The sequence below is a fragment of the Rhododendron vialii genome, chromosome 9a (assembly GCF_030253575.1).
Source record: "Rhododendron vialii isolate Sample 1 chromosome 9a, ASM3025357v1".
Lineage (NCBI taxonomy): Eukaryota > Viridiplantae > Streptophyta > Magnoliopsida > Ericales > Ericaceae > Rhododendron > Rhododendron vialii.
This window is the reverse complement of record NC_080565.1, coordinates 34,432,774-34,459,055: the sequence shown is the minus strand read 5'-3', so window position 1 is coordinate 34,459,055 and position 26,282 is coordinate 34,432,774. Positions and strand designations below refer to the sequence as shown.

General features: G+C 39.2%; 3 protein-coding genes and 1 pseudogene across 3 annotated transcripts; 1 reads left to right on the top strand and 3 right to left on the bottom strand.

Moving 5' to 3' along the window:
* Positions 1-276: 276 nt before the first annotated feature.
* On the top strand, positions 277-6,733 carry LOC131301004 (N6-adenosine-methyltransferase non-catalytic subunit MTB-like; annotated as a pseudogene).
* Positions 6,734-6,798: 65 nt separating this feature from the next.
* On the bottom strand, positions 6,799-9,421 carry LOC131301012 (anthocyanidin 3-O-galactosyltransferase 3GT1-like). Its single transcript, XM_058327101.1, has 3 exons — positions 8,683-9,421; positions 7,597-7,982; positions 6,799-7,510 (listed from the first exon to the last, which is right to left on the bottom strand). Exons 1-3 carry the CDS (start codon positions 9,176-9,178, stop codon positions 7,007-7,009), a joined length of 1,386 nt encoding a protein of 461 aa, XP_058183084.1. The 5' UTR covers positions 9,179-9,421; the 3' UTR covers positions 6,799-7,006.
* Positions 9,422-11,623: 2,202 nt separating this feature from the next.
* LOC131301011 (anthocyanidin 3-O-galactosyltransferase 3GT1-like) lies at positions 11,624-16,302 on the bottom strand. The gene is made up of 3 exons (XM_058327100.1): positions 15,634-16,302; positions 12,421-12,806; positions 11,624-12,335 (listed from the first exon to the last, which is right to left on the bottom strand). The coding sequence occupies exons 1-3, from the start codon at positions 16,127-16,129 to the stop codon at positions 11,832-11,834; spliced, it is 1,386 nt and encodes a 461-aa protein (XP_058183083.1). The 5' UTR covers positions 16,130-16,302; the 3' UTR covers positions 11,624-11,831.
* A 3,111-nt stretch (positions 16,303-19,413) lies between these two features.
* On the bottom strand, positions 19,414-25,490 carry LOC131301009 (anthocyanidin 3-O-galactosyltransferase 3GT1). Its single transcript, XM_058327098.1, has 3 exons — positions 24,874-25,490; positions 20,205-20,599; positions 19,414-20,110 (listed from the first exon to the last, which is right to left on the bottom strand). Exons 1-3 carry the CDS (start codon positions 25,367-25,369, stop codon positions 19,607-19,609), a joined length of 1,395 nt encoding a protein of 464 aa, XP_058183081.1. The 5' UTR covers positions 25,370-25,490; the 3' UTR covers positions 19,414-19,606.
* Between the last annotated feature and the right edge of the window lie 792 nt (positions 25,491-26,282).

Sequence of the window (26,282 nt, the reverse complement as noted above, 5' to 3'; positions counted from 1 at the left end):
TCTTGGGTTTGAGCCCCACAGAGGGCAGACCCTTTAGGGGACCAGGGCTATGGATAGCTTCTGGTTTCCCCGTGCTAACTCTAACACCCCCACTAACCCCCGCTGATGTATATCGCCGTGGCAACAAAAAAAAAAAAAGTCATATAGGAATGAACCCTAACTTTTCAACAAAAGAACAAGGCCCAATAACACCAGTTGGGTTCACTTCAGATGGGCCTTTTCATTTCGAGGCCCAATTTTCAAGGAGCTTATTTTCCATGGGCCGACAATGAAGACGCCATCTCGATCTCTCTCAGCAGGTCATCTCTCTCTCTTCCCGGCTAAACCTAAACAGCATTTTCCTCCGATTCCTTCAGCTCGTAGCATTGTTCGAATATCCTGCTCTTGTAATCTTCTCGATTAATGTGTTGAAACGTCCAATTACTGGTACGAACAACTGAACCAGATTCATCAATCTTTTAGTTTCGCAATACGGATGTGTTATTCCAGTATTTTTCCCCCCCTGGTGCTATGGCTAACTTGAATGCCGTTTCTGGGTTTGTTTGGGTTACAGTTTTTAGGATCTTAGTGCGTGAGTTTTTTTGTTTTATCCTTTATCTATGCCGTTTCTTGAAAAGATGTATTAGGAGATAAATGGCAATTGCAACCATCTATTGATTTCATATTCTTAGGCTTAAGAGGTTCTACATACATCTGTTTATTTGTCCATATTTGCATGATTACGCATATGGTTAGTGGGTTTCATTTAGTAATTTGGTAGAAAAGTACTTGGAATTGCACTCCAAGCTGCATTGTTGGTGGGGGTAGGCAAGAGGTTAAAGTTTCTGTTTTAAGGATTTAATTCAATAAAATTTCAAAGGGTAAGTGCATTTGCTGGAGATGCCTCCATGAAAATTGGCTCCTTAGTCCTTAGAACTTAATTTTTGGGTAAACTGCTGCTGGAGCATTATTTGTGTTTTGTCTTTGATGCTGTTTATTGTAACCCAGTCACTTTAGCTCAGAAGTCTAATAGAAACTTTGTTTCTTCGCAATAGTGTCTTTTTTGTGGAGGCATGGTTCAGGTTTGAAGAGTGAGAGAACCATCGATCATGAGGAATGTGGAAGGGGGCTGATGAGAGGAAGCTAAGGTCAAGTAAGTCAAGAAAGTCTGGGGATGGAGACAAAATTGATGGAGTAGATAATTGTGGAAAGAGGAGAAGTATTGGGGATAAGTTGAAACCCTCTCCAACAAAGTCAATAGTGATGGACACGGTTATGAAGCAATAGTAGAATTGAGTTCAAAGGAGATGACGAAGCAACAAGAGAGCTCGTTGGAGAAATTGAGCAGTTTGTATCTAGATGGAGAAGAAGAGAATAAGCATGCTGGTGGAGAGAGGTCTCCACGTCAAGCTGATGAAAGTGAGAGAATTATAGCCGATTCAAAGTTATTAGATCATGACTTGTCCAAGTCCCAGAGCAGGACTAAAGGCAAACATGATAGACCAGATGAAAGGGAGCTTGACAAGGAGTCGGACAGAGATTCTATGCATTCGGAGAGGAGGGAAACCATCCGAGACAAAAGTAGAAGAGATGGAGACCACCTTTTTAGGACCCCAGATAAGAGTGGAAGGCTTCATCATGAATCAGAAAACTATGAGGTGGGTTACGAAAGAGGTTTTGGATTTAAGCGAAAAGAACTAGAAAATGATGGAGGGAGGGATGATAACTCTAAAGGAAGAGATGAAAGCTCGAGTGAGAGAAAGAGGAACCAAGAAGATTCTTCTAAAGATAATTGGAAAAGAAGGCAACCCAGCAGCAATTATGCAGAGACGAAAGATGTGGATATCGCTTATGGATGTGATAGGAATGACAATAAATGGCCTCAGGGTCGTTTTGGAGGTAGAAAAGATGCGAGATGGACTGAGGCTGTCAAAACCTCGACAAATTACGGTATTTCAAATGATAATTATGACGTGATAGAGATCCAAACCAAGCCCTTTGATTATGGAAGAGAGGAGTCCAGATCCACCTTTGTTCGGAGCACCAAAGCAGCTCTGCAATCTGATGCAAAATTGGCAACACCAAATAATGAGTGGACCTATCCGCAAGAGGACAAAGCAGGAAATATTGATATGTATAAGTCTGGGCAATCCGGCAATGATTTAAATGATAGATATTTGGATAAAGAATTGACCGATAAAGGTTTTATGCCCAATCGTACTGGTGGAGGCCATAGTTCTAGTAGTGTTTCACAGACTTCACATGGGAACCAGCCACCGGTTTCTTTCAGTAGGCCATTTTCACAAGGAGCTAAAGGGAGTAGAGTTGGAAGGGGAGGAAGGGGTAGGTCAACAGGGAGAGACAACCAACTGTTTGGAACCCCGATGCCTATAATAGGATCACCTTTCGGACCACTTGGACCAATACTACCATTAACTCCTAGCATGTCTCCTGCTCCGGGTCCCCCAATTTCTCACGGTATTTTTATCCCACAATTTTCACCACCTCTTTTTTGGCCCGGAGCTCAAGGTGTTGAGATGAACATGTTAGCTATTCCACCAGGTCTTCCTTCTGGACCATCAGGTGCAAGGTTTTCTCCTAATATGGGGGTCCCACCAAATCCTGGTATGTATTTTAATCAACCAGGGCCTGGGAGTGGAGTGCCCTCAAATGTATCTACTCCTGGTGGTGATGCTATGGTACAAATTGGACAAGGTCAGCCACAAGATAAAGCCTATGGAAATTGGGTTTCAGCTAGAACTAGTGGACCTCCGGGTAAAGCTCCTTCTAGAGGAGAGCAGAATGACTACTCCCAAAATTTTGTTGACTCTGGCACGCGACCCCAGAATTTCGTAAGGGAACTAGAGCTCACTACTGTTGTTGAGGATTATCCCAAGCTTAGGGAGCTTATACAAAAAAAGGACGAGATTGTAGCCAAATCTGCTTCCTCTCCCATGTATTACAAGTGCGACCTCCGTGAACATGTGTTATCGCCAGAGTTTTTCGGAACTAAGTTTGACGTCATTCTTGTGGACCCCCCTTGGGAGGAATATGTTCATCGAGCTCCTGGTGTCAGTGACCACATGGAGTACTGGACATTTGAAGAAATAATGAACCTGAAGATTGAGGTAATTTTGTTTGTTTAGAGCTCATACTCCTAATGTTACAATTTTGAGTACCCCTGTGCTTACGCTGCAATTTATATTATATGATGCAATCAGGCCCCCTTATAAGTACAGAGACTAGTCTACTTATATCATACCTCTTTAAAGTGCCACCTGACCGTGACATGATCAGTCAGACGTCACAATCTATTCTCCATGTTTACAGCTAATTGCTGACACACCTTCTTTTATCTTCCTCTGGGTTGGTGATGGTGTAGGCCTTGAGCTGGGCCGCCAATGTTTGAAGAAGGTATGAATTTGAAGCCTTTAGAACAAGCCTATCTGAGAATGAGTATATGTTTGGTTTTAAGTGTGTTATGTTTTTCATGTAGTGGGGATTTCGTAGATGTGAGGATATATGTTGGGTGAAGACAAACAAAACTAATGCAACTCCAGGGTTGCGCCATGATTTTCATACTTTGTTTCAGCGCTCAAAGGTTTGTCGCTTGTTTGTTCTCTGCATCCACTGCTTTGGCTACTCTCTTATCTCTGGCTCGTTTGTTGGTTGCTAACTTGATATGTGAATGATAATGTTGGTATCCTGAACTTCTTGTTAACTTGGTGTCATGATGAAGGAACACTGCTTGATGGGCATAAAAGGAACTGTCCGACGCGGTCCTGATGGTCATATAATCCACGCCAACATCGATACTGATGTGATTATAGCTGAGGAGCCTCCATATGGTTTGTGTAACCCTTCATTTCTCTCTTGCTATTTTGCAATGCATTTCTCTCGATGTAGAAAATAAAAGCCCACGAACACCCACAAAACATGTACACACTTTTTCCTTTTCTCCTCTCCATGCATGCTCCATGAAGGCAAGCAAAATTCAAAATTCAAAGGAGGCCCTAGTATCGGGGTTTAACTCAGCATGGGGAAGTCGCATTTCTTGGTGCTTGCTAGTTTTGAAGTTTTATGAGTGTCTCTTGTTACATAGTGTTTTTGGAATTAGTGCGCTATGTTCCATGGACTATGTTTGTGTTCAACTGTCTAACTCATCTAACTCTCTCATGTCAAGGACACCGGTACACTACAAAATATATCCGTTTCTTGTATACATTTGTGATCTTTTGAAGGTAAATTGTGTTTACAAGGTCTTATAGATTATTTCATGCATAAAACTTTTGTGTAGTCTACACTCTGCAGTAAAGTTTGTTACTAATTATGCTTCCTTGACGAATGTCCAACTAAAAATGTGAGACATATGCCCTTAATGAAGAGTCAAATGTCCGACACTAGTAGTTCATGCATTTTAAGTAGTCCATACAACACATTTTTATCAGTAATGCTACATGCACAGCAAATGTGCACAGATTTTGTGCACAGATTTTTTGTGGGGCCCACTACGGGTCCCACACAAATAATCCGAGCCGTTCATTAAATGTAAAACATTTTTTCAAGGGCCCCCGCAAAAAATCAGCTCAATCCGATATCTATAAGTGTTTGATTCAATCATTTAACTTTTCATTAGCCTGAGATTCGAATGAAAAGTTAAATGATTGAATCAAGCATCTATGAGTATCGGATTGAGCTGATTTTTTGCGGGGGCCCTTGAAAAAATGTTTTACATTTAATGAACGGCTCGGATTATTTGTGTGGGACCCGTAGTGGGCCCCACAAAAAATCTGTGCACATTTGCTGTGCGTGTAGCATTGCTACATTTTTATGTTTCTAGAAAGATCTGGAAAATTTGCCTTCATTAAGTTCTGAACTCCCTCTCAGATGCCTTCTCATAGCATTGTTGTGTGAGCAATCTAGCAAGTTGCATTAACCCAGAAATCTTGTTCCTAATGGAATTGCAGGTTCAACTGCAAAACCTGAAGATATGTATCGCATAGTTGAGCATTTTGCTCTCGGTCGCAGGAGGCTTGAGCTCTTTGGTGAAGACCACAATATACGGTCTGGCTGGTTGACTGTTGGTAAAGGATTATCCTCGTCAAATTTTAATACTGAGGTATGACTTTGATCATCCCTTTTACTACAAAATCAAAATTTAGGAAAAGAGAAAATCAACCACAGTTGCTGAAACTGTTGTACGGTGAATCTGTTTCTATGAGTAGCTTAGTTGTTAGGCAATCAGTCTTCGAAGTGTAGGAATAGGTTATTTATGCCGGATTTGGGTTTAAGAGCTGATGGCAACAAGATACTCTTCAGGCCGGCAACGATATTGGAACATGAACATCTCCCATTTCCATTTCATCGTTCTGGCTTCTGGGAACAAAATATAGAAAAAATGTCTCCTGTAGTTTTCCATGAAAGAAGAACAAGAATGATGTTTCTTATGCCAAAAGTTTTGGATGCATTCAACAAACCTTAGCAGTATCAGCCGGTGGAAACATAATTACTTGCATGAAAGAATTAATTTCCAGAGGAAGAAAATGGTGGAATAAACACAATTTACACGTGAGGAAAACTTAGCACAGATATGGCTATTCAGAGTGAGCTTTCGTTCTGTGTAATTAAGGGATTCTTTCAAATTGGAAGGGAAATTTTATAAGGCACCTATACTGCCAACGAACAATAATGCAAGAATATTTTGCACAAGTAAGAAGCAACACGTAAATAATTGGTAGCTTGATATAAAGATGTTAAGATTAATTGAAATATGAGGGGTAACTTATGCATGCATCAATCGAAGATAAGTTGGAGAGGAATAGACTAAGGTGGTTTGGTCTTACAATGAAGACTACTAGATGCCACAGTAGTGTTCTTCTTTTTGGAATTACCAAGGGGATGTGAACACAAAATTGATAAGAGATATTGAAGTAAAATGGGATGAATTTATTTAATTAAATTGAACATATTGCCCTTGACAGAGCAACGGAGAAAAAGGACTTCTGTAGTCGATCCCAAATTGATTGAGACATAAGGCTCAGTTTGGTTGAGTCATAATTGAGCCTTAATGCACAATTTCCTGTGGTACATGGTTATGTTTGGTTGGTTGATTGGCAATTTTGACCATCACTCGTAACCGGAAGTTGGTAAATTTTCAGGCATATATCCGAAACTTTGCTGACGAAGAAGGGAAAGTTTGGCCAGGAGGACGGAATCCACCACCAGAAGCACCTCATCTTGTTTTGACAACTCCCGACATAGAAGCTCTACGGCCCAAGTCGCCAATGAAGAACCACCAGCAAATGCAGCAGTCCACTTTTACGTCTCCAACAACAATTTCCATAACCTAAATGTCCACTGGAAATTCACAACATTGTAGCGCTCCCGCTCCGAACCTTGAAGCTTCTAGCTCTAGTTTCCCAACTCCAGGCCCTTGGGCTTTACCAGCAGATTATAGCTATAAAGGATGAGAAGGTGGAAATATTGCTGGTGATGAAGGTGGAGGAAGCATTCAGATTTTGAAACTTAGAAAATGAATGAATATGTTGTAGTTGAACTCCTAGCATCAAATGTGCTGTGGCGGCTCAGATCGTGCACAACACGCAAGTGCACAACACACACCCCGGATTGGTGTTTGTGCATTTTAATTGTGGTTCTAGACTTTTTGTTCCTAGAACTATGTCTGCGATTCATGTACTTTAAGATTCTCGCTAAATTCCGTGGTTAAAAGTTAAACCTATAGAGGTTCATCAAATTTTGCATTCAGAGGACCTTGGCCAAATGTTGTGCTCGGAAGGGGAAAATTTCTCCACACTCAGAGACACAATCTATGGTGTTATTACATCCAACATAATTGTTGGAATTTCTACACACTCCAAAGACACACACAGCAAGTGTTCTTATTACATCCAAGCAGAAGTTTTTGAATTTCTACAAGCTCAAAGAGACACACAATAAATGTTCTTATTACATCCAATGCAATCGTTGGAATTAGGTTTTCGCTGGTCTTCGAATTAGCATACTACTTCTAAAGACCGTACCCTGTCACTACCTCCAACAAGGTATTGATATTCTGAGTTGAGCTCCCTTCTGGTCCAACAGCCTTCAGAATAAGCTCTTTGAACTTCCCAATTTGCTCCCTCAATTCCTTCCCCTTTTCATGAGACAAAACCAGTTCAAAGGCAGACATTGTGGCACTTTTGGTAAAAACTCCACCCTCCACCCTCACACCAATTTTCCACACGCTTTCCACCATCCACGCATTTAGGTATTGATTCGCGAAGAATGGCCTCCCAATTAGTGGCACACCTGCCACAATGCTCTCAAATACCGAGTTGGACCCGCAGTGAGTTACATGTACTCCTACTGAACTGTGTGCCAGAACTTGCTCTTGAGGTGCCCACGAAACGATCTTTCCTAGCTTGGTAGTTCTCTCCACGAATCCTTTCGGAAAAAACTCTTGCAAGTCAACTTTGAGAGACCAGAGAAATGGAGTGCCGGTAGCTTCTAGTGCTTCAGCCAATGCCGCAATCTGTTGAAAAAAAAGAAATACATTTAGTTAGGACCAGAGAAAAGTTACCATTCTTATTAAGCATAGTGGAAATTTCGCTACATTACATCAACCGGTGGCGGTGTAACTATTGTTCCAAAGCCGATATAGGCGACGGAGGCGGGTTTGCGGTTGTCCAACCACGGAATGCATCCGTAGTCATCTGAGTACGAGGAGGACGGCTTTGACGACGATGATAATGAATTGATCGGTCCCACATGGAGGAACATTTTAAACTTGGAGTTGAGATCTTGGTGGATTTCAGGATCCAGTTCTTCAAAGGAGTTGACAGCAACTGCAGTTGCTTTGGTTAGAGCCTGGCCCATTTTTTGTAGCATGATTGCGAATGGAGATTCCAAGTTTCCAAACAGGATTTCCTTGGGCAAGTCCCCGAGGCGTAGCTCCGAAAATCCTGGGATGAATTTCACGACCTCGTTTTCCCGTCCAGCAATGTCTGATTTGCACATTAAAATATGTTATGTACTGTAGTCACTAGTCAATCAAATTATCTCGGGCGAAATTAGCAAATGAGTTAAACCCAAATCTTTGATTCTTCAGGAGAATTTTGATCACATATATGTTGACCTCCCTATGTATTGGTTGTTTGTTTTGTTAAGAGTATCAGTAGTCTTTACCCTTTTTTTTCACCCATAGATTTGGGTAAGGCATCTCCAATTCTAAACCCATATTTGTACCCAAATCGCAAAGATCGTCCTCTTCAATCCTAACCCCAATGTTGAAAAACCGAATTCTTTTGCTATGAAGAGAAACAATCGTGAAATTGAATGAGATTTTTATTAGAAGATACTATATCAAATTGCTACATCGGAACACCGATGTTAGAGATTTGGCATTTGGCTTAAATATGAGTTTTTGTGGCGGAACATGTCTCCTCACGTGCAACCAAACTAATAGAGTTGCTCTATTAAGGAGGGGGTGTGTAACGTGTTGAAGGTATAAATAATCCCTATTAGTTGTTAGAAAGAGGTATATAAATAATAAAGTTGTTCTATTAGAGAGTAATGGAGTAAGTGCCGTGAATTGCAGAGGTTATTCGGTGCTTTGAAGTACTATTATATGGTGCTTCACGCCCTTTTTCAATCACAAATTGAGATGGAATTCCCAAATTTCGTCTTAAACCAAAAATCTCTTACCATGGATTCCAACAGTTTCCCTTATCAGGTCAGTGTAAAAATGAGCCGAGAGACACCTAGCATCCGTCGTCATTAACGGAACCCACGGAACCCCCATCTCCTCCGCCAAACGGCCGGCAAACCACATAAACGCATCCGACATGACGCACCCGATCCTCCGCCCTGTCTCCGCCTCAGCCGCCTTCAAAACTCCCTTGAGGCTCTCCCCCTCCTCCGCCGCCGCCAGGTACAACCTAACCGGCTCCTCCGGGTTTCCGGAGAGCACGTGTCCCTCCGGCACCCCGTCCGGCGCCACGTACGGCTTTACGTTGCCGGGCACCTTTTTAGCTGGCGAGAACAGGGTTTCGATGGATTTAGGTGTGCTGAAGAAGGAGAAGGTGACGTCTGGGGCTTTGGCGGCGAGGTGGCGTACGAGGCCGAGGAGGCAGCCGGGGTGGCTGGTGAACGGGAATGGCAAGACGGCCACGTGTCGCTCATTTGACATACTACTAGTCATTGTTTAGTAGTGAATTTTTTTGGCGGCCACGCCCTAGCTCCTTTCGCTTGAGTGAGGAAAATTGAAGAATTTACTCAATTGAAATGGAATTGATCAAGAACAGTAAAATCGAATCAAGAACTAGAGAGAAAATCCCGAGATGTAGAGAGAGAGAGAGAAAGAAACTCTGTCTGTATATTCCTTTTTCATCCTTTTTCCCTTAATCATGAAATACAAATGGAATCTCCGGTACAGATAAAGTCCAGCTTTCAATCACTATCTAACCAACCGAGAAACTTTTAGGTATCTGAGATCGCAAGTCCCATGGTATTTCTTTCGGTTCGTTTTTTATTTGTGGTCATTTTTCGATCACATTTGGATGATCGATTTCGTTCATTTTGTAGAGTTCGGTAAGAATCTTAATCATGCCAAAAATTGTGTTCATCGGATTTTATTTGATACATTGACGCGGCGGAATTCACGAGAGATTAGTTAGCGTACTAATCCAAACGAGATAAACAACTCGTCGCAACGAGCAAATCTTGCGCACAAGAAAGAAAGAGAAAATCTCTGCAATATTATTAATCAAAAAGCTACATAAACTCTAGGTTACAAACCCTTAAATAGGCTGAAACCCTAGAAACCCTAAAAATAAACTTGGAAAATAAAAAGTGCCATAATTTGGGGCTTTTCCTAAAACTGAAAACGGGAAAGAAAAATAAGACTTTCCCAAAAAGAATCAACTTAAAAGGAAATACGGTCTAAGAGTTATTAATGAAACAAATCTTTCCTAAAACGGCAAAATAACGCAATTGAAGGCCTATACGAAGGAATTAGGCCGAAAAGCACCATCGATCATCAACTTAGGGTTAATGAGTATTGACCGGAGCGCGAAATTAAGTCAGCCCACCAAGTTTGGGCCTATTCCGAGCTCGTCCGAATTTAGCCAATTTGGGTAATCTGAAATTAAACACCGTTTGGACTTTCGGGGCTTGGCTCGGTCCAGCTGATCATGGAATTGGGCCTCCACGTGTTCTACATCATACATAATCGGCACACGTGAAAATTAAAGAAAATCAAAACTGAATCCAAAAATACACTGAATCAAAACCCAGTTTTGGTTTTTTTCGCAATTTTTACGTGTGTCGATTATGTATCAAATAAAGTCCGATGAATACAATTTATTGGCATAATCAAGGTTTTCACTGAACTCTACAAAAGGAACGAAATCGATCATTCAAATGTGATCGAAAAATAGCCGAAAAATGAGAAACGGACCGAAAGAGATACCATGGGGCTTGGTATCACCGGTATACCTAAGTTTCTCCTAACCAACCAATAACAAACCATCTTACTCTCCACTAAACCATAGTCAACTAACTAATGGCTAACTAATCAACTGGTGACGTGGCAGTGGTGGAGCTCTGGACTCCTTCACAAAAAACAGTTCAAACTTCAAATCAAACTGTTGTACAACGAATCTGTTTCTATGAGTAGCTTGTTGTTAGGCAATCAGTCTTCAAAGTGTAAGAATAGGTTATTTATGCCGGATTTGGGTTTTAGTAAGAGCTGATGGCAACAAGATACTCTTCAGGCCGGCAACGATATTGGAACATGAGCATCTCCCATTTCCATTAATTTCATCGTTCTGGCTTCTGGGAACAAAATAGAGCAAAGTCCACTTTCACCTCCTGTGGTTATCGCAATGTGCGGATACTTCCATCATGGTTCAAAATTGACCACATAATCTATCTGTGATTTTAATTTCAACTAGAAGTATGACTATTAAAAAAAAAAAAAAAAACGTATGACAAAATTAATTTTTTAATTACATGGAGTAGCCAAATGTGTTATTTCTAAGCTATCTAGGGGCATCTTGATAATTTAATCCCTAGTACGGAGCTCCCCTTAATCCCAGGACTAATAGTCCCACACACCCCCTTAAGATTATTTTGTCCCAACCTTGAAGGATAATTAGTCCGATCAGGACTAATAGTCCCAGGATTAAAAACAACACAAACATGGAATTAGGAGAGGTGATGGGATTAATAGTCCAATCCCACCCTTAATCCCCCAATCAAACAGGGCCTAAAGGATGAGAAGGTGGAAATATTGCTGGTGATGAAGGTGGAGGAAGCATTCAGATTTTGAAACTTAGAAGATGAATGGATATTTTGTAGTTGAACTCTAAGGATCAAATGGGCTGTGACGACTCGGATCGTGCACAACACGCATGCTGTGCACTTGTGCACAGCACACACCCCGGATTGGTGTTTGTGCATTTTAATTGCGATTCTAGACTTTTTGCTCCTAGCTAGAACTATGTCTGCGATTCATGTACTTCAAGATTCTCGGGAAATTCCGAGGTTAAAAGTTAAACCGAGATTGAGGTTCGTCAAATTCTGCATACAGAGGACCTTGGCCAAAAAGTTGTGTTCGGAAGGGGAAAATTTCTCCACACTCAAAGACACACAATCTATGGTGTTATTACATCCAACATAATTGTTGGAATTTCTACACACTCAAAAGACACACACAGCAAGTGTTCTTATTACATCCAAACAAAAGTGTTTGAATTTCTACACGCTCAAAGACCCACAACAAATGTTCTTATTACATCCAACGCAATCGTTGGAATTAGGTTTTCGCTGGTCTTCGAATTAGCATACTACTTCTAAAGGTCGTACCCTGTCACTACCTCCAACAAGGTATTGATATTCTGAGTTGAGCTCCCTTCTGGTCCGACAGCCTTCAGAATAAGCTCTTTGAACTTCCCAATTTGCTCCCTCAATTCCTTCCCCTTTTCACGAGACAAAACCAGTTCAATGGCAGACATTGTGCCACTTTTGGTGAAAACTCCACCCTCCACCCTCACACCAATTTTCCACACGCTTTCCACCATCCACGCGTTTAGGTATTGATTCGCGAAGAATGGCCTCCCAATTACTGGCACACCTGCCATAATGCTCTCGAATACCGAGTTGGACCCGCAGTGAGTTACATGTACTCCTACTGAACTGTGTGCCAGAACTTGCTCCTGAGGTGCCCACGATACGATCTTTCCTAGCTTGGTAGTTCTCTCCACGAATCCTTTCGGAAAAGACTCTTGCAAGTCAACTTTGAGAGACCAGAGAAATGGAGTGCCGGTAGCTTCTAGTGCTTCAGCCAATGCCGCGATCTGTTGAAAAATAGAAATACATTTAATTAGGACCAAAGAAAAGTTACCATTCTTATTAAGCTTGGTGGAAATTTCGCTACACTACCTCAACCGGTGGCGGTGTAACTAATGTTCCAAAACCGATATAGGCGACCGAGGCGGGTTTGCGGTTGTCCAACCACGGAATGCATCCGTAGTCATCTGAGTACGAGGAGAGCGGCTTTGACGACGATGATAATGAATTGATCGGTCCCACATGGAGGAACATTTTAAACTTGGAGTTGAGATCTTGGTGGATTTCAGGATCCAGTTCTTCAAAGGAGTTGACAGCAACTGCAGTTGCTTTGGTTAGAGCCTGGCCCATTTTTTGTAGCATGATTGCGAATGGAGATTCCAAGTTTCCAAACAGGATTTCCTTGGGCAAGTCCCCGAGGCGTAGCTCCGAAAATCCTGGGATGAATTTCACGACCTCGTTTTCCCGCCCAGCAATGTCTGATTTAATTGCACATTAATATGTTATGTACTGTAGTCACTAGTCAATCAAATTATCTCAGGCGAAATGAGCATATGTGTTAAACCCAAGTCTTTGATTCTTAAGGAGAATTTTGATCCTATGTTTGACCTCGCTATGTATTGTTTGTTTCTTTTGTTAATAGCATCACCAGCCCTTACCATTTTTTTCACCGGTAGAGATTTAGGTCAAAAATTTGATTTGGGTAAGGCATCTTCAATTCTAAACCTATATTTGTACCCAAATCGTAGAGACCGTCCTCTACATTCCAAATCTCCAATGTAGAAAAACAGGATTCTTTTGCTATGTAGAGAAACAATCGTGAAATTGAATGAGATTTTTATTAGAAGAATACTATATCAAATTGCTACATCGGAACACCAATGTTAGAGATTTGGCATTTGACTTAAATAGGAGTTTTTGCGGCGGAACAAACCCCTCACGTGTAGGCAGATTAATGGAGTTGCTCTATTAGGGAGTATGTACTTCATTAGAGAGGGGGCATGCTAAATGTATAAATAATCCCTATTAGCTGTTAGAGAGAGATATACTATAAATAATAAAGTTGTTCTATTAGGGAGTAATGGAGTAGGTGTCGTGAATTGCAGAGGTTATTCAGTGCTTTGAAGTACTGTTATATGATGCTTCACGCCCTTTTTCAATCACAAAGTGAGACGGAATTCACAAATTTCGTCTTAAATCCCGCATTAGTATGTGATGCAAAAGAGACCTAGACACCATGTGCGGATGCCAAAGATCCTGACGTACTTTTACCTATGGATTACTATATATTGCCAGGTCACGGGTCAATTTATGGACCCAGTACAACAACTATATGCCAGTAATCACGGGTCAATTAATTTTCTTATTTTGGTACAAAGAATGTGTTGCTTTATTTGGACCACGTAGTACCATTGCCGGCCATATCTGGGACTGGGAGTCAAGTCAATATTGAGGCGCAAATGTGTTGTGGAAAATTTATTCAGTGCCACGAGACCCCTCTTTATCATCATATACTGATATATAATTAAATCAAAAACAAATATTCTTATTTGGAGCTAGCTCCTGAATAGTTCCTTCCAACTTTGTTCGCATATGTAGAGCTCACAATGAATTAATTGAGTTTCTCGTAAATGTGTGGTTTAGAAGAGTATTCAGAATTACTTGATCAAGTCTCACATCCCGATCGATTTTTTACTGGATAGGAACGGGTATGGTAGAATTTTAAAAGTTCCCAATCAAGTTTGAGACATGTAGGATGATTTTGTGATACTTGCTTCCCCGTACACATCCTGTACCCAACAAATCTCTATATATATAAGGAGGGATGTATTAGATTAGGGGTTCAAGCAAATCCTCTGGGTCAAAAAAAATGCATTGAAAAAATATTTTTTGTACAAATAAATTTAGTCTTCTTAGTACTGTTGGCACCGGGTCACTTGTGTGGAGCTAAAACTTAACGAAATATTCAATTATATTTGGGTGACTGAATAGTAATAGCCCACTTAAACAAAATAAGCTCAGCCCAATAATAAAGCTATGATTGAACGATAATTTTGAGAAGAACATGATGTTAATTAAGTACTTCCTCCGTCCCATTTTGTTATTCGTGTTATTCTTTAAATGCTTATATGTTACAATCTATAATGTTTTTCATGATTTTAAAAATTTTGTATTATAGACCTAATCAAGAACTATCAATCAAGATTCATATTGTATATTTTTAGAGATCCATATTGAAAGATATAAGCGATTGAAAAGTAACACGATTACCAAAAAAAAAGGACAAAAAAAATGGGACGAAGGGAGTAGTTTGGATGATGAAGCTTGCTTTCAAATTACGATGACTCGTCGTGAGATATTGTAAGATACTGGTTATATGTTGACGTTTTTTTTAAAACATCGGAGTATAATCTATATGTATTGTTTTCATTTGTACTTTTATATATATCATCAAGTTAGAGTTTATTTTTTGCGTAGAGCATTTATCATTAGCACCTTATATATTTTTGTTACCATTGAACAAAAATTCTAGAGCCACTCCTGCTCGCAGATGGTATATTTTAAAATTTATAAAATCTTTTGGGTGTGGATGATATTTGTTTGTGACCTTCTACTCTATTTTCCATTTAAATGGAACCTTTTTACATGCCCTGCCATTCTATCTCCTTCGAGTAGTTTGGATCTACGTCACATAATGCACAGACAGATGCGAAAGCACGAACTTGAGGGTAAAAGCGTCTTTCAAAAACCTCTAAACCATTAAAATTTTTTGATGTGAGAATTGAGAGCGCGAACTGTCTTCTTTCCTCTTGCAACCCTATATATTGTTGAGTATATGTAGTGTGTAAGGTGTGGAAAGAACAGAGATCAGTGGTAAGGAATGCAGAGTGTGTGAACAGAGAGTGGTAAGGCATGCAGAGTGTGTGAACCTTTGTCTGAAAGAGGGTTTTCATGATTTGTATTTGAGTCGTTTAATACAAAGTCGGAATTTTTCCTATCATATATTGTGCGTGACCCCCGTGAAGCACAACATAAGATTTTGGAGATGAATATATCCGATCTCTACTAGCAAACAGGTATGAGTTCTTGTCAATATCCTTATATTTATCTACTGAAGCCCCGTTCCGTTAAAGTTCTTATTTTTTAAGTACTTATTTTTTGTTTTACGAGACAGGTCATTTTCTTACAATGCATCACCTTTAAACCAAAATATAAGTATACTTATTTATTTTCTTTATCGGAACGGACCTACCCAGCAGCTCAAGTATAAACACATCTAATAGTATAGCACCCAAAATCTCTTACCATGGATTCCAATAGTTTCCCTTATCAGGTCAGTGTAAAAATGAGCCGAAAGACACCTAGCATCCGAGGTCATTAACGGAACCCACGGAACCCCCATCTCCTCCGCCAAACCGCTGGCAAACCACATAAACGCATCCGACATGACGCACCCAATCCTCCGCCCTGTCTCCGCCTCGGCCGCCTTCAAAACTCTCTTGAGGCTCTCCCCCTCCTCCACCGCCGCCAGGTACAACTTAACCGGCTCCTCCGGGTTTCCGGAGAACACGTATCCCTTTGGCACCCCGTCCGTCACCACGTACGGCTTTATGTTGCCGGGCACCTTTTTAGCTGGCGAGAACAGGGTTTCGATGGATTTAGGAGTGCTGAAGAAGGAGAAAGTGACGTCTGGGGCTTTGGCGGCGAGGTGGCGTACGAGGCCGAGGAGGCAGCCGGGGTGGCTGGTGAACGGGAATGGCAAGACGGCCACGTGTCGCTCATTTGGCATACTACTCGTCATCGTTAGTAGTGAATTTTTTTTGGCAGCTACGCCTTGGCTCCTTTGGCTTAGAGTGATCGAGTGAGAAAAACAGAGATTTTTCCCCCGAAAGGAATGAGGAAAACAGTTCAAACTTCAAGTCAAAGAGAAATGAAAAAAGAGACCCCGAGACAATATGGTAGGGAAAATGCTGCAGGGCGGGTAGGAGATTTATAATCAGACGAACATATAATATCTCCTTTCTTTTTCTTTATGAATCGACAGATGTCTAACCTATTTCTAACAGGATGGAAAAGAAGTAACACTAAGCGGCAAATGGGTGCATGGGGTAAGCCCAGAGGGCATCAACCGCTACTCCAAGAGCTCGCGCTCCTTGCGAGAATCGAACCATCACTTATCATGTGAAAGAGGTGAGGAAATGTTATTGGACTACAAGTCGGTTGATAGGCCGTGGAGTTCTATGGTGTGATAATGTGGTCCTGTAGTGCCTTTAAAATGCAGGTAAAAAGGACGTGACTCTACCAGTTTCGTTCGAACTTGGCTACACAACCAACTTTCTTCCATCAGTCATCAACCAATTTCTTTTGTTTGACTCCCACAAGCTTCCGAACTCTAATTTTAAATTTCTAGAATTTTGAATTTTTTATTTATTTATAAGAGAGAGGGGAATATGGGGGAAAAAAAATCATTCTATGCTTTTGGGGTACTGTCACGTAATACCCTAAATTCATTTTAATTTCCACCACACACATCTCTTTTAATGCATAGAATGAGACTAATGCTGGCGTTCATCGAATACGGAATAGGAAAATAATTAAACTATCTTTTTTATGAGCTAGCATTGTGCCCGTTCGATACACGGACTGAAAAAACTAATGTGATTTTTTTAATCCCATGCATTGAACAAACACAAATACTTGTTATTAGTGAAACAAATGTCTTCTGTCGCCACTGAGTGACTTTTCTTGTTTTATTTTGTTGTTTTTGTTGTATGTTTTGTTTGCACTTTATTTTTGTATTAATATACTAACCGGAATGACCTTGTTTGTAAAAATTTTTTTAAAAAAAAACTGCTATAAACTAACTAATGCAATATAAATAAAAATTGCAGAAACTAAATTAAGTAGTGAACACAAATATGTATAAAGATATATAGTTACTCCAAGAAGGGAATATCAAAAGTAAAATAGATCTCCAGGATTTATATTTTATTCAATATTTCCCTTTCTTTTTTTTTTTTTTTTGATCCGCAATATTTCCCTTTCTGCTTTCTGCCTTTTCTTTCTCTTTTCTCCATTGGTATTCATACACCTACGCTTAAATCTCTTATATTTTTGGGGGTGTTTGGTAGGTGGCCCATTTTTCCATTCTCATTTCTGCATTATGGGTGTTTGGCACCTCATTCCCAGAATGGATTTTGACAAAATAGATTCAGCGATTTTCACTAAAGAAAATAGAACGCAAAAAATGGATTTTGGCAAAATAGATTCAGCGATTTTCACTAAAGAAAATAGAACGCAAAATGAGGCCAGAAGAAGTTTTTCCCATTTTTGCATTTTTCCATTTTCGGTCCAGAGGAGCTTTTCCCAGTTCTGCCCTCCAATTTTTGGTTATAGGGCTCTTTTAGGGCACTCGTTGAAAGTCCTAGAGCCAAAAATTTACTATAACCATTTAGGATAAAATGACCAGAAAAATAAAATCTTTGCACTAGTTCAAACGGATTGAAAATTGGAGCTCTTGATTTTTTAATCATGTTTTTTAATATATAAATAGTGTAAAAAATAGACCCGTTCATTTAAGGATTTTGGATATTGAATTCTAATCATTATCTTATTTCTCTCCAATCATTACTCTTATTTTTCTCTCTATCTCTCTCCAATCATTATCCATATTTCTAATCATTACTCTATTTCTCTCTACACTTATTACTTATAAATCCAAAATCCCAAAATGTACGGGGCCTAAATGCTCCAATTTTCAATCCGTTTGAATCAGTGCGAAAATCTTATTATTTTAATCATTTTATCCTAAATGGTTATAATAAATTTTTGGCTCTATATCGGATTTTCAACGAGTGCCCTATAACCAAATAAGGAGGAGAGATATAAATAGTTAAATAGTATATACTTATGTGCTAGTAATGGACAAGGATATGAACCACCTGAAAATCTTCTTAATAAAAGGGAGAAATTAATAGTAACTATTTACACATTTTTAACACAATAACAAAGGCCAAGGGCAATTTGATAAAAAATCAATCCATAATTCATTTTTAACATTCATCTACCAAACACTATTACAGTTTCAAAATACATTCTAAACATATTTTCCAAACACTCTTACCATACTAAAAATACATTCTGGTCATAATCTAAAAAACCAAAAAACTAAAAAGAAAAAGTCAAAAAGTAGACTTCCAAACACCCCAAAAGTGAAAGACATCAAACCCTGCACTGAATGGTGTTTCACTGCAGATTAGTTTTGGGTTTGGGGGGTTTTCCAAATTTCAGCATTTTATTTGTTTTTTATTTTTTTTGGCTGATTTAAAAGGTGGACCCACCGGATGATGTGGCATGATCATGGGTTGGAGCATAGGTCGAGTTGCCGGTTTGTAGACTTTATTGTCATACTCAGACTTGGGGCACAAAATCTCCTTAATGCATTGATTGAACATGCGCCTACAACGCCTCACGGTTAAATTTGTGCTCCTTTTACTTCTGCTCCATTCTAGTTTTTTTTTTTTTCTTTTTTTTTTTTCTTTTTTTTTTTTCCGTTTTGTGTGTTTTGTTCGTCTTTTTTGAATTTTTGTTAAACACATGTTATATTTTTCCAAGAAATCATTCGTCTCGACGAGAGGGGACTAAAAAGTTAAAAATTTTGAGCAAAAGCAAAAAAAAAAAGTTCACTAAAGACGAAAAAATACGAAACAACTATCTTGTTTGTCTAAAATATCATTTTATATGAATTTTTTCTCAACATTGGCCCACATTTTTATACTTTTTTTATTCCTCTCGTCGAGAAAAATGATTAATCCCCAAAATTATGACAAAAAACTCAACGAAAAGTGTAAAAATACCGCAAAAAGTTTCAGAAAATCAATAAGTTTACAAGAATGCACCAGTTCATAGCTCTATTTTCTTTTTTTACATTAGCAGCGCGTAACAAAAGAAAATAAAAGATGGTCTTATTGGGAGTTGTATTAAGTTGGGGTCATGGAAATTTTTGCCAAGATTTTCTCCGTTAAGTTATCTTAAATATAAGGTAGGTATGGTTATAATGATTCCAAAGTTATAATGATTCCAAAATAAATAAGTAAATGTTTGGATTTATCTTTAAAATTCAATCATAGTTTATAACAAAGGAAAGTTTCATGAGTGAGTAGTAACCAATAGGAAGGTGGGCAACGTTCACCCATTTTATAACGAGTACCACATACGGAGACACACGCATTTGATGTTCAGATTACACCCATCTTTATTCGCCGGCGAATTAGCATTTCTAAAGATTGTACCCTGCTACTATCTCCAACAAAGTATGGAGATTGCGAGTTGAGCTCCCTTCGGGTCCGATAGCCTTCAACGCAAGCTTTTTAAACATTTCAACTCGCGCCCTCAGTTCCTTCCCCTTTTCATGAGTCAAAACCAGTTCAAGGGCAGACATTGTGCCACTCTTTGTGAAAACTCCCCCCTCCACCCTCACACCAATTTTCCACACGTTTTCCACCATCCACGCGTTTAGCTGATGATCGCCGAAGAACGGCCTCCCTATAAGCGGCACACCCGCCACGACGCTCTCCAGTGCCGAGTTCCACCCGCAGTGAGTCACGAAGACTCCTACAGAACCATGTGCCAGAACTTGTTCCTGAGGTGCCCACGGCACGATTTTCCCTCGCTCGCCAGTTCTCTTAATGAATCCTTCCGGGAAAAACTTTTTGAAATTATCTTTCAGAGACCAGAGAAACGGAGTGCCGCTAGCTTCTAATGCTTCAGCTAATGCCGCAATCTGTGGGAAAATAAACAACTTTGACGACTAGAGATAAAATAGCATGCATTCTCATTGAGCCTATAAGTGCAAAATTTTAGTAGTACTACAATACCTCAACCGGTGGTGGTGTAGCTAAAGTTCCAAAGCCGATATAGGCGACCGAGGCGGCTTTGCAGTTGTCCAACCACGGGATGCATCCGTACTCATCCGTGTACGAGGAGGGCGGCGGCGGCGGTGATGAAGGCAACGATATTGCGCTAAATGGGCTGACGTTGAGAATCATTTTAAACTTGGACTTGAGATCTTGGATGATATCAGGGTCTAGTTCTTCGAAGGAGTTGATAGCAATGGCCGTTGCTTTGGGCAGAGCCCGCCCCATTTTGTGTAGCATGATTGCGAACGGAGATTCCAAGTTCCCGAACAGGACTCCCGTAGGCAAGTCCCCGAGGCGTAGCTCCGAGAATCCTGGGATAAATTTCACAATGTCGTTGCCCCTGCCAACAATGTCTGTTTTACGCACGCATTGATGAGTAGTGACAGACAGCCAAATTATCAAGGGGAAAATAAAAAATGCTATAAGTACCGATAAGGGGGGAGAGAAATCGTACCGCCGGCCACCGGCGGGCCGTCTCCGGCTACCGGACAGCCGATCCGTGCTGTCCAAAAATTCTAAAAAACAAAACCGATGGGGCCTATGCGAGAATCAACGGCATCCGAAATGTGTATGGTGCTTGATCTGAGCACCCCTTTTTCGTGTATATATGTATATACGCGTATATACACGAAAATAAGCAAATGAGATAATCTAGTGAACAAATCACTCTTTTTGCTTAGTTTGTGGTTAAATATTTTGGACATTGATAATAACACGGTAAACATGTCATTCTTTCATTAGTTTATCGATGCTCGATCGATTTAAATTTTTGAAAGGCCATAGTAAGCGACGAGATATTTCAAGTGAATGTTTCGGTTCAAGTTTTCGGACTCGGGACGATGTTGTTTTGGCCGGCACAGAAGCCTGAGGGACAGCAGCCCCCTTCCTCCATTATTTTGTGGAGAAAATAGTTGCGAAACTAACTAAATCAAAAGATGTGGCAAACCCAAACAAAAGAAAATTTACTTACTCTGATATTTTTATTATTTTTTGTAACCTTGATTTTTTTTTTTTTTTGAACAGACTTTCATTATTTTTTGTAACCTTGATGAGTATAATCTTTTGAGAAAATCTCAATTACAGAGCTCCGTGAATAAGGTTTTACGAAAATGTATTGCGATCGTTCAAAAGTGTATTGAACGGCTCGGATTTTAATAAAACTTTAACGCTTTCCAAATATTTTTATTAAAATCCAAAACGTCCGAAACACATATTTGAGGGTAAAGAGGCCCCGCTGTGAATAAAGTATCTCTCTATTCTATTACCTTCCTCTTGTATTTTTCCCTTGCCTTTGTGATAAGGGGGAAGGTACGTGCAAAGTTGGGCACTACTATAGAGAGAAGAATATGCTGTCTGGGAGTAATTAATACCCCCGTTTGTTTTGAATTTTGGATTTTAATAGTCCCTCCGTCCATTTTTTTGTGTCCAGTATTCTATTTTGGGTTGTCCCTTAATAAGTGTCCATTTTGTAAAGTTAGGAGGGTAAAATTGGTGTATTGTCTATTTTGTCCCTAAAAGTAGATTTTATTTTGAAAAGTTAGTGAGTAAAAGTGTAATGATGATGGGTAAGTAGGGAAAGTGAAGGAAAAAGTTGATGTGAAAGGTGTAATGATGATGTCTTTTTAATAAGTTGGAGTTACGAAGCAGGACATTTAAAAAGGGACGGAGGGAGTAATTATATAATTTTTTTTCAATTATTACATTTTTTTTATATCTATCTCCAATCATTATCCATATTTTCAATCATTACTTTATTTCTCTCTACAATCATTACCTATAAATCCAAATCTAAAATCTTAAAACGAATAGAGTCTAAGTGCTTCATGAACCCCTAAAGAATTGGCCAAATGGTCCTGACTTGAGACTTAGATGTTTGTTCCATTCTAAGGTTTTAGGTTCAATTCTCCTTGCTAACAACTCTTCGGGTCACTTCATCCCACGCGTAAACATGTGAAATAGGTGTGGGAGAAGCCGTAGGAATTAGTCCAAGGAGCGCACAAGTTGACCCGAGACACCCCGCATTACAAAAAAAAAATTAAGTGCTCCATGTGCGGTGGAAAATGGGTTGCCAAATTTGGGGACAATGTGCCTATTTGGGTGCCTATTTTTCACCTTTTCAACTTCTCCTTTTTTAGTTTTGGGTGTTTGACTGGTGGAGAAGAAAATGAGTTTTGGCAAAATGATTTTTCCAATTTTGAAGATCTAGAGCAAAAGTCAAAAAGAAGGCCGGAGGTCCTTTTCCACATTTGGTGAGCTAAAAAGAGAAAAGACCAAATTATCCTTTATATTTGGTTCAAGGACTCTCTTAGGATCCTCATTGAAAGGTTTTAGAGTCAAAAATTTATTATGACTATTTAGTATAAAATGATTAGAAAAATAAAATCTCACATTGGTTCAAACGGATTGAAAATTTGAGCAATTAATTTTTTAATCATATTTTTTAATATATAAGGGGTGTAAAAGGTTTTTTACTTTGTTTTTTAGGAGAAATGTGTAAAAAGTTTTGTATATGCTGATACAATTAAAAACAAAAAAATTTAAAAAAATTGATTAAACTATTATTTATACACAGTATATCCTATAATAAATAAGCAAAGGCAATATGATAAAAAATCATGTCATAATTCATTTTCATCACATATCTTTCAAACACTATCAAGTTACAAAATGCATTCTGCACATATCATCCAAACACTCTACCAGATTGAAACTACATTCTGACCAAAAAGCCAAAAAACCAAAAAGTTAAAAATAAAAATCCAAAAAATAGGCTCCCAAACACCTCCAAATGTATGGACCTAGTATTGCTCATTAAGGCTTACATACATAATGCACATAAATATATGGACCCAGTAACGCTTCCCTTAGTATACACGAACATGTACTCATGCTAAGTATTTATTGCATTTGAACCCCACATAGCACAAATCAAAAAAAAAATTATTGGGGGGCACGGGTTATGGAAAATTTATTTATTGTCTTTTGAGAGCCGGTGATATACTCCACTCTCATCTTATACCATTATACGTCCTTCCAATATTATTGGATGTTCAGGACGAGAAGAGTTTCTCATAAATGCGTGGCCGTAAAAGGGTAGTATTATTTTGTAAGTCAAGATGGGTTTCCCTATTGTAACCGAGCCAAACCTACAAAAATACGAATTATGACACATCTCATTTCACTCACATACATAAATTATAAGTTCACATGACAGAAACAATTTGTCTAAACGTACGTCCTTAAGCTATTGGAAAACTGTCTAAACTTCCTTAAGCTATTGTCACACTGTCTAGATGTCCTTAAAGCTATACGTTCACTTTTAGAAGTAACAAATTGTTTCTCAGTCTGGCTATCAGCTACTAAAAGACCACTATTTATTTTTTGAAAAAAAAAAAGAAAAGAAAAAGAAAAGAAAGTTTATTAGTAGGACTGACATCTGACAGTTTTGGGCGATTCAGCTTGGATTTGAAACTAAACCAGTTGTCGCGGTTTGTCATTCTTTCCGCTCGCACCCATTCGTAAATGATGTCCAGCTCGAATGATTTGGTTGCCGTTTATGAAATTTAAATAGTAGAAAATTCCCCAACCCGTTCAATCCGAACGGGGGCAGATTCAATGTATGACCAGTTGGGTCACATGACCCAGGGGACTTCATAATAAATAATAAATATGTTTGTATTGCTATTGAAAATTACTGTTGGTTCAATGGTAAGAACTGATGCGTGTAAGGTAACAGACGCAGGTTCAAAACTTGTAGTGAACTTTGTTTGTTCCTCTTAAATGATAAGCCTCTTAACAGTTCTTCTCTCCGAAATGGTTCGAAGATTTCCTCTTTTCTTCATTTTTATACTCTAAAAGTTCTTCTCTCCATAATTTCTCAAAGATTTCATGTGCAAATATATAATATACACAATACGTTTTACTGTATTTGATATAGTTTCAATTTTTTTTTCTCTTCCTGTAACTAAAAACTTGTTTCCTTTTTTTACCTTCTGAAAATCGATTATGTGTAAGTATAGCATGCCATATATTTTCCTTGAACTCTTAGCAAGTTTTTTTTTTAATGTTTTTTTTTTTGGGTAATTATTATTTTTATTGTTGCCCATTACATGATCTTAATTCAAACTTAACAACGATACCACAAAGGTTTAATTTTATTTGAGTGATTTTATAATTTTAAATTACTATAAAACATTATCGAGAGCCCATATTTGTACTTGAAATCTTTGGGGCCAGTCTTGTAGTCGGGAGGTAATCCATCTATGTAAAATTCTTGGACCCGCCACTGATCCGAATCGAACCCGAACCGCCAAAGTTCATGCTTCCTCAATTTCAATTTTTTTATCCAATTATTGAAATTCGTGTCATTCAAAAAATATACTTATATATTATATTTTTTATAATTTTGAAAATTTTATATAGTAAAATTAATTGAGATCTACCAAACAATATTCATATTACACATTAAAAACATTACGAATTGAAAATTATAGATAATTTTTGTAAAGGTCAAACGCTCTCAAAAAGTCGAAAAGTAGGCAGATAAATCGGAACGGAGGAAGTATTTTAAAAACAATTTTCTATTAAACCGGATAATAGTAGTGCACCAAGAACAAAAGTCTCTTACCATGCATTCCAACAGTTTCCCTGATCAGATCGGTGTAAAAATGCGCAGTGATAGAGTTAGCACCCCCGGTCATGAGCGGGACCCACGGGACCCCCATCTCCTCCGCCAAATCGCCGGCGAACCACATAAACGCATCTGACATAACACACCCGATCCTCCGCCCTGTCTCCACCTCGGCCGCCTTCAACACTCCCCTGAGGCTCTCCCCCTCCCCCACCGCCGTAAGGTACAAGTTAATGTGCTCCACGGGCTCCCCGGAGAACACATGCCCCTCCGGCACCCCGTCCGGCACCGCGTACGGCCTCACGTTGCCGGGGACTCTCTCCGCCGGCGAGAACAAGGACTCGATGGATTTAGCGGTGCTGTAGAAGGAGAAAGTGACGTTGGGGGCGGCGGCGGCGAGGCGGCGGACGAGGGTGAGGAGGCGGCCGGCGTGGCTGGAGAAAGGGAACGGTAAGACGGCCACGTGACGGTCCCTTGAGATATTTTTGGTCATTGCTAATTATTATTTGTTTGGTGGCCAGCCTTTCACTCTTCTTCCGGAGTAGAAGTGTTCGAGTGAGAGAGACAGTTCCAAATTCTATGAAGCCGAAGACAGGCAACTTATTACGAAACATGGGAGGGGCGGACAACAGGTCTATTTAAAGGAACAAACCGTCAGGGACACGACACTCCCCTACAATACTAACCACGTGACGCTACATGAGTAGCAACGAGAGAGGTACACTAATTGTACGCAAGAATTTGTGGGACTCATTTCGGAGTCTCGTTTCGGAGTCTCACTCTAATAATCAAAAGAGACTAAGGCACCGTTCTGCAAATTTAAATAAGTATTTATTTTTTAATAAGATAATTTTAAGTTTAAAAATAATATACTTACGCAAATAATTTTTCTATCAATATGAATTTTATTTGATAGATCCCATCAAGATCTTTTATACGTTGCAAAAAAAAAATAAAAAAATATTTTTCATTTACATTATTTTTGAGTTTGAAAATGTAAAATAAACTGTTTATTTTTTACGAATGTTTCTGGAACGGAGCATAACTTATTTACAGTCTACATCCATCCAGAAATTGTCACGTTAGCCCACTTCATTATAATAATAAAAAAAGTACATTCCCACGTGTGAAAAGTGTACTTTATCTTGTGGGGTGGCGTGGGGTGGGGTTGGGGTGGGGGAATCAGACGTGAAACTTTGCTGGAAGCGGGGGCCGGGGGTGTATCGACCCAAAACGGCAAATTTTTGGTCTCCACTCTTTTATGTTTTTATATTATGTCATGTTTGGTATTGGCAAAAAATTAATGATATGTATTTTTAAATTTTTGTGGAGCCTGTTACAGGTTCTTTAAATCGTAAGTAATTTTTAAAATATTTATTATGGGTTTTTTTAAAAATTAACTCAAT